The sequence below is a fragment of the Arachis duranensis genome, chromosome 10 (assembly GCF_000817695.3).
Source record: "Arachis duranensis cultivar V14167 chromosome 10, aradu.V14167.gnm2.J7QH, whole genome shotgun sequence".
In the NCBI taxonomy this organism is placed as follows: domain Eukaryota; kingdom Viridiplantae; phylum Streptophyta; class Magnoliopsida; order Fabales; family Fabaceae; genus Arachis; species Arachis duranensis.
Genome location: NC_029781.3, coordinates 102,402,047 through 102,410,519, shown reverse-complemented (window position 1 = coordinate 102,410,519; position 8,473 = coordinate 102,402,047). Strand labels below are relative to the sequence as shown.

Below are 8,473 nucleotides of genomic sequence, written 5' to 3'. Positions count from 1 at the left end.
TTTTTGGTGTTATTTTTGAACGGACCTTATCTATTTTTTTAGGTTTTGGTTTTGGGCTGGATGGGCTAGAGTTTGGTGTTATTTTTGAACGGACCTTGTCTATTTATCATATTGTATGTGTGACTGCTTAAGGTGTGTGAGATTGTGATGTAATGTCTTAAATTGAGAATTGTTCAATCTATTTGATAAAAAAAAAATTATATTATGGAAAAAATGAAACAGGATCAATACATTATAATTATCGGTTAACTAATTTAAATTAGTTGAATAATCAATTTACTTATCCACTTAATTAAGTGTTAAGCTAATCAAATAATTCTACCAAAAGTTTGAATAATTTTCACTATCATACAAATTATATTATTTTTTTTATGATAAAGTTGCTTACTCTATTATGTCAAATATAATTATTTTAATAGTATTACTTTGTTATAAAAATATGGGAAGTAAAATATATAAATGTATAAGTACATGATAATAACTAGGACAATTTACCTAATTAAATAAATTTATTGAATTTTTTATCCATATACACAGAACACAAACTTGTTACGTGCATGTGCAACTTTTGTTATTAGGTAAACTGTGGAAGCCAACCACGGTTTCTACTCTCTACATAAACCGTGGCTGACAGGGACGGATTATTTGTGGAAAACAATGGCTGTAAATCGTGGCTGAGTCCCACGGATTAGGAAGGAAAACTGGCTGGCATAAATCGTGGTTGCCTACCATGGTTTATGAAGAGGAGGCATTCAAAGATAAACCCCCTTGCTTCCCACGGTTTACGTGTTTAGTAGTATAAATACATGATGCTCATGATGGATCATTTGGGAGGAAACAAACATTTTGCAGCTTCTTCTTGGTTGAGAGAGTTTGAGAGAGAGAGTTGTAGGTTTTGGTGAAGTTTGGGTGGTGGAGGCATGGAGGATGAAACTCGCTTGTACCGACTAAATGGCGTTACTCACGTGGCTGGATCTATCGATGAGGTTAGTTATTATTATTATTATTAGTAATATTAATATTATGATTATTTATATAACTATTATTATCTTATAATTATTATTGTAGTAAAATTATTTTATTAATTTTATTTTCATTGTTATTATGAGTTGATAGTAGTGGTAGTGTCATTGTTACTATCATTATTTTTGTTACTTTTATGATAATGGTAGTTATCATTATTACTTTTATTTTTATTAGTACTGTGAGCGGTTAGTATTAAAAATATTGTTATTGTTAGTAGAGTTATTCCTGTTCGTATTGTTATTATTTCTATTGCTTCGTGATTGTTTTAACTATCATTAAAGAAAATAGAAAACCAATGTCGGTATTTAATAATTTCTCGTATGTTGAGAAATTTTGTTACCCACATTTTGCAGCCTACTAGGGTTACTAGTGGCGTGAGGAGACAACAAAATATGCCTTCACGCGAGCGGATCATACCGTATTTGGAGATTGCGGGCTTGTATCATTTGGCTAGGCTAAACAGTCACTGGTTCTGGGTTGATGAGCCTCTACTAGCGTATTTATTGAGCGGTGGCGTCCTGAGACCCACACCTTCCACATGCCCTTTGGTGAGTGCACTATCACTTTGCAAGATGTGGCATATCAGCTTGGTTTGCCGATCGATGGGGAGCCTGTTAGTGGGTGCCTGACTGACTTTGAGAGTCTGGTGGAACATGGAAGACCGGCATGGGTCTGGTTTCGCGAGTTGTTTAGGGAGTTACCTCCGCAGAATAAAGTAAAGCAGATGACAGTGTGCTACACATGGTTCAATGAGAGGTTCCGGGTTCTCCCAGCAGATGCTAGTGAGGAGACAGTGCGTATATACGTACGTGCCTATATTTTGATGTTGTTGTCCTCTCAGCTGTTTGTGGACAAGAACGCAAACCGGGTCCACCTTCGTTGGTTGCCTTATTTGGCATCGTTGGACGAGTTGGGGAGATATAGCTGGGGCTCGGCGGTACTGGCCTGGTTGTATAGATGTCTCTGTCGTGGGACAAATAAAAATGTTGTTAACTTGGCCGGGCCATTTCAACTTCTACAGTCTTTGATTTTCTGGAGGTTTCCCACTTTGAGGCCTAGTGGGTTTGATGGATTCGGGTTTCCGCTTTAATCCAGGTACGGTTTTATATTTTCGTTTCATAACTTGTTCAACATCATATGTTCTTCTTTGTTAGTACATGATTTCAATTAAAATTGTAGGTGGGCTACATATCTACCGAGAAACGATGCAGTGGGTGAAAGAGTCGTGTCTGCACACCTTTCGTTGGATCGATTGTGTGTCCACGATGTGAGTCATTTAGTTATTGCTCTTACTTGGACTGGTTTAGATTAAATTTTATGGTCTGACATAACTATTTTTTTCCGATACAGTTTGTGTGGGAGCCTTATTCCTCTGCCGAGGTTGCTGCTGTTATTCATCCGGAGATATTAATTGACAAGCACCGTAGGCTATGGACGGTCATCACTAGCCTAATATATTTTGCTACGATTGAGTGGCATCAGGTGGAGAGGGTGCTACCTCAGTTCGGCGGTGTTCAGCATCTTCCTCAGCCAGCACTGAACATAGATTGGCTACATGCCAAGGATGGCAGGGGTGGGGACCGATGGTTCCCCAGATATTTTCAGGAGTGGCATGAGGATTGGGAGAACCGGCTTTATTCAGTCATACCGGTCGATCGAGTCCTTGACCCCGGTCCATCAGCTTAGTACTTGGACTGGTGGTGCCGTGTGGCCCACAGATTCCTATCCCCAGATGTTGCATTTCAGGATCCGAGGCCGATTGTATTGACTGAGGAGGCTCGTCACAGAGGGTCGTCCTAGGCCCCCTCCATGGTGCAGGTTTACGACAGACCAAATAACAGGCGAGTCGATCGGCGTCGCCGTATAGACACCCGTACCATGGATTGAGAGTGGCGATGGCTGGCCGACCGTTTAGAAGAGGACCAACCCGCTGCTGATGATGGAGATGTGGTGGATTATCGTGTTCCTCGTCGTAGAGCCAAACGACAGGCTCCCCGGGATGGTCGTGGATGAGCTCGAGGTGGAGGAACTTCCGTTGAGGATGAGGATACTCAGCACGGTGTTCGTGATGATGTAGGTGGTTCGGCTTCAGGGATAGATCAGTCCACCTACGACGTGGGCAGTAGCTCTCAGCTCTTTGGGTGTTTCGAGCCACAGGCATTTGCTGAGTTTACTACCGCGGCTGCCGGGATAGACATCGATGATCCTGTTAGTCAGTCAGAGTTCTTTAGGGATATAGCAGACATGCTCAGGGATGACAATGCGACCCATTATAGGCCACAGATACCCGAGGTTCATTCCGAGTTTGTTGATCAGCAGCCACCTATTCCCGATCTTCAGCCTCAGTTGGCCGTTGACCTCAACGAGCCTGCAGCATCTCCTTCTGACCCATGGTTCGCGTTAGGAGGGACCCCAGCTTCAGCATTCAGTACCGCTCCCCAAGAGACAGCAGCACCAGAGGTGGCCCAGAGACCAAGGAGGGTGAGGCGTCCTCCTTTGTGTGGGACCGGAGGTCACCTGCTTGGGTCATTTTGACGATGACGACAGTGACACCATTGAGGATTTTGATTAGTTTTGTCTTATATTCACGTCCTGTCGTCCTATGTTGGTTTATGTACTTAGAATGATGTTTAGGGTTATATGTTTCGGACTTGTGTGAAATGTTATCTGCTATTTATTTGATATTTATATACGTTTTACCATCTATGGTTACGACCTATTTCGTCACAATGACCACAAATATATAAAATTTCACTCCTCATAAACCGCTGCAACTCACAAAGGTTTATGTACATTTTCCTTCCTCAATAAACCGTGGTAGCTTGTCATTTTGACACCATTGTCCCTGCCAGTCACAATTTATGTAGAGAGTAGAAACCGTGGTTGGCTCCCATGATTTACCTAATAACACAAATTGCACATGTACGTAACAAGTTTGTGTTTTGTGTATATGGATAAAAGATTCAATAGATTTATTTAGGTAAATTGTCCTAATAACTAATTTCATATTTATTTTTTATATATATTTATACAATATTTTTGCATTCCAATAGGATTATAGGGATAGTAACTAGTAACTAGTAACACATTCAACAAAATTTTAAATAAAATGACTTACATTATTCGGACCGAGGGAGATTGGAAAGACAGATTCATATAACAATAAAAACATACTTCCACAAAACCAGTTAAACAAAAATTAATATCTTTTCATCATCTTTTTATTGGTCATTAGATCTTTTCAACAGCAATTTCACACTGTACATGTAGAGAGTAGCACCACATTACAACTTACAACTCAAACGGCAGATGAGGTACCACATTTCTTCGGTGGAGACACATTTGATCTAAATTTGTACACAACCAAATCTAACCCTAAAATTGAATTTAAATGAAAAAATATTCAAAGAATTTTAGCTTAAACCAAACAAGTTTCTAATAAAGCTTAATTCTGGTGTGAATGATGCTCCTGCAGATGGGGCACGTCTCAAGATCTTGGCCACATTCGCAACATGTCTGTCACGCAAAAGATAAAAGGTGTCACATGCACTCTCCTTGGAACCTTATTAGAAATCAAAATAATTAGGCAACAAATTCAACATTTTATTCTTACCTGATGACCACATCCAAAGGCCAGGTCTTTTGCATTGTTCAAACATATGGGGCAAATCTGTACATAACCAACTTAATTCGTTAAATGTACATTGTCACAACTGGAATAATCAATGCATAAGATGAACGAATTCAAATTCAGTCTCTATCCTAGGCCCTACACCACATATGTACAATATGAACAATATGAACAATAAGAGTTGGAAAAGAAGCAACAAAACCAATCAGGTAACTGATGCTTTCTACACGAGTCATCTAATTTCTTAATTGAAGCATGGGAAGATCATGCCAAATGAAGGAAAAACTTAGGTCACTAAAAGCAAAAGAAACCCTAGTTTCTCGGAAAGACCTGATCATGGAACATGACACGAAAATTAATAGCAGAAACATTTTTTAGTTTTTACCAGATTGTCATAATTCAGAGTTGGGGCCGGATGAGTCGTGCCAGATAGGCTGCTATCACTCGGATAAGTGGGAACACTTGGCTCAAAATTAGCAGCATGAGGTTTTGAAGTGCCAAAAGATGCTGATCCGTAAGGTTTTGAAGCACCAAGAGATGCTGAACCATGCATGGGTGGTGGAAGGGCAACTCTCTGTGGAGCATTGGCTTTCCGAGTGCTACACAAATTATAAGCAGAAATGAGTAGATGGAATCTATATTAAAACCAATAGAAACTGTGTGGAACCAAAAAACTTACCCAAGTAGATTAAGCTCTATAGCTGCCTTATACTGAGAAGGAATTTCCATCAATGCTGCAAGAGCAAATGCGGCCTCTTTTCGTGAAGGAGGAATGTTCTTTGACATAATCTCTGTGAAATTCACAAACTAAAGAAGCAAAGAGAAAGCCAGAATATCAATATCCACTAACAAAAGTATGTAAGTTATTATTAATAAATAAATATGCTGTACATTCTTTTACGGACCTGAAAATTATCGAAGTCCCGAGCTGGAATATTGTCATCAAACTCTCTCATCATGTCCCAAGGTCCATCTCCAACGCCAACCAATATGATTGAAAGAGGATATTTACTGCGACAAACCAGGCACATAAGAAAATGTATTTTATGTTTTGACGAAATAAAACATTCTAAGGCAAAAACTACCGCACAATCACCTTGCCTCAACAATGGCATCTACAGTCTTCTGTTCCTGTGGACTTAGTCTCCCACCTTCAGTGTCAACACTTCTTGTAACCTGCATCAGATATTGTTGGAAGTTGGCATATAGATGTAAGATAAAAAAGATTGTGTGTAAATCATACACATTGAACGTCAAAAGGCAGAACAAAATCCCACCTCAAGCACCTACTAAGCCTAGGCTTATGTTTGTATTAAAGCAATATGAGGAAGATGAGAAACTTCAAGGTGCATTGCAGTTGAGAGAGGGAACAAAAAGGAAGAAAGAAAGAACGGAAGGGAAACAAAAAATAATCGTGGAACTGGAGTCCTATGACTTGATATACTGGGTTTAGAATAGAATACCTGGCCATCTGCAATTATAACCAAAACATGGTACTGGCCTCCACTCTGCTCAACGATTGTCGTGGCCATTTCAACAACTGGTGCAAACGAAGTGGGACCTAAAATAAATCCATAAGTGTGATTAGGCTCAGTACTACAATACCTAATATGATTCATCAGACATCCCAGAAGATTAACAGAACATGAAGTAGAAATATAACCTGCAAGTCGAATATGAGGAACAATTTCCCTGTACCGACTCAACACTTCCTCAAAACCATTGCAAAACCTGTCATCTGGATAGAAGCTGAAGACATCTTGATCATGTGTTGATGCTGCCATGATATTATAGCATCCACTATTAAAAAATTTAAACTTCAAAGAACAATTATATAATGGAACTAGTATTAGCTTTGAGAGAGATACCATCTCCAAATCCAAAACAAGGAATCAAGTTATCCTCATCAAATGCAGCCAATGTTTTCCCAAGAATAGATATTGCTTGTTCATATGGATTTGGAACATTCCCAATGTGATGCAAGCTTTTACGATTAAATGAATTCTTTCCTGCAAACATTATTCAGCAAACTTTTCGGTAAAACACAATGCATAGCTTCCAACTATAGCTTAAAAGTATACAAGACCTTACCTGTCCATTCATTGCTCTTAGTAAAATCGATACCAAGAATAAGATTGGAAGACTCAAGGCCTGCCCGTGCAAGAGCCTCAGTCACCTATACAGAAATATAAGCATGGAAAATGCTAGAATGTTAACAATTAAAATTTAAGATAATGTTACAGAATTACCAGTTTTCTTAAAATATACACAAGAAAAAGAGAAAGGAGCACCATCATTGACAAAGGAATTTAAAGAGTGCAAGGGAATACTATCACAAGCTAGGTAATGCTTAATCGTTTTAAAAAAAATGCGCTCATCAAATCTACATCTCTAAATTCATCAGGAGTATATATGTTTTTCCTCAGTGCATTCAGTTTATTGAAACTCAACGGCCACAACTGGAAGCTAGATGAACAGATAGCCATTCCCTAATAGTTTTAAGGGCAAGGCATGACAAGCTACTTTCAACCTACTGACTCTTATGATCCTAAAATCCTAATGAATTAACTCAAAAGATGAATAATACCTGCAATTCAGAAGTCAATTGCACAGTTCATGATATTAGTCTAGATCAGCATCAGCTGATGAAAATAAATCTACAACGCTTAAAGCATCTCTTACCTCATCTATGGAATTGTAATTATCAGCAATTCTCGAATACTTCCTCTCTAACTTCCTTCTATTGTCGGGGCGGGTGACTTCACCACTAGTATAAGATTGTTCATAGCCATAGTTTTGAGTAGTAGGAGGAGGAGGAGCATAATAGGGTTGTGCCGTCGGATAAGGAGTTGGTTGTGGCTCATAGGCATGACCCCCCTGACCATAAGCTGGCTGAGGATATGAATTCCAGGAAGATGAAGAGGAACTTGAACGGCCATATGAACTCTGCCTCCAATTATTGTCCTGCTTAGAATTGTTTCCCCCCATCAACTCAATTGTCTCCTTATCAATACAGAGAACAAAAGCCAATCGAAATTAATCAAAAGATTCCGATAATTAAAATGAATTCAGAATCCAATCCAAGATGTATAATAAGCAAAATAAAAGTATCTTCTTCAAGGTTGAAGTTCTCAATTTCCAAGCAAACTCTCAATGTATCCAGACGACCAATTCGTATGAATCTCACCGACTTAAAAGAAGCACTTCCTCCTTAAGCAAACTCAATAATTACAGAGAAAAACAAAATAGCCGCCACATGTCTTCAAATATAAGTACATAACCAGGCCAAAAGGAAAACCTTATGCCAAAAAAAAAATGGAACATCCTCAGATTCGGTGACCTCGAAAAGTAACCCTAATTGATGAATTTGCCATGAGAACTCAGCTTCAATTCTTGAAAATCATGAATGCAGCATGCGAAAAACAAAGAATATTAAACAACATTGCGTTGTAGAAGATCCGAACAGTGCTGACTGTTTCATTCAGGGAAAAACTACGTTTACGAAACAAACAAAAAAAAAAGAAAGAGAGTTTTTGAGAAGAAAAGATAGGAGAAAAGGTGAAGTTGGAGTCAACGAGTTCGAGATGCGAATCGGTGGATACTGATTAGTGAAGATACCTTGGATTCGGATAACAGTGATGGCGATGGAGCATAGCGTTTTTGGAATATTCTGGATTTGTTATCGCAGTGCAGAGAAAGATAGAGGATCTTTCAGATTCGAATATAATCGATTATAGAAAACGCAAGAAACAAAAAGTCATAACCAGAGAAATCAGAAAAGTAGCGGTACTTTCTAGTTTATGGTTACTTTCAATT

General features: G+C 38.8%; 1 protein-coding gene across 3 annotated transcripts; it reads right to left on the bottom strand.

Annotated features, from left to right (window-relative positions):
- Positions 1–4,214: 4,214 nt before the first annotated feature.
- Positions 4,215–8,473, bottom strand: LOC107471483 (E3 ubiquitin-protein ligase RGLG2). 3 transcript variants are annotated; one of them, XM_021134327.2, is made up of 12 exons: positions 8,276–8,473; positions 7,340–7,657; positions 6,749–6,833; positions 6,526–6,666; positions 6,321–6,434; positions 6,121–6,218; positions 5,754–5,833; positions 5,563–5,668; positions 5,337–5,464; positions 5,043–5,256; positions 4,640–4,696; positions 4,215–4,542 (listed from the first exon to the last, which is right to left on the bottom strand). In XM_021134327.2, the coding sequence occupies exons 2-12, from the start codon at positions 7,643–7,645 to the stop codon at positions 4,462–4,464; spliced, it is 1,410 nt and encodes a 469-aa protein (XP_020989986.1). In that variant the 5' UTR covers positions 7,646–7,657; positions 8,276–8,473; the 3' UTR covers positions 4,215–4,461. The 3 variants fall into 3 exon arrangements, with proteins under 3 accessions (XP_020989986.1, XP_020989985.1, XP_015946441.1); XM_021134326.2 differs by having other exon boundaries at positions 7,340–7,660; positions 8,276–8,472; XM_016090955.3 differs by lacking the exon at positions 8,276–8,473 and having other exon boundaries at positions 7,340–7,918.

Coding starts and splice junctions, on each gene's coding strand:
- LOC107471483 (XM_021134327.2), bottom strand. CDS start 7,645: ATGGGGGGAAACAATTCTAAGCAGGACAATAATTGGAGGCAGAGTTCA. Junction 6,435..6,525: donor TTGTTTTGGATTTGGAGATG/GTATCTCTCTCA, acceptor ATATCATGGCAG/CATCAACACATGATCAAGAT. Junction 4,543..4,639: donor CCTTTGGATGTGGTCATCAG/GTAAGAATAAAA, acceptor TTTGCGTGACAG/ACATGTTGCGAATGTGGCCA.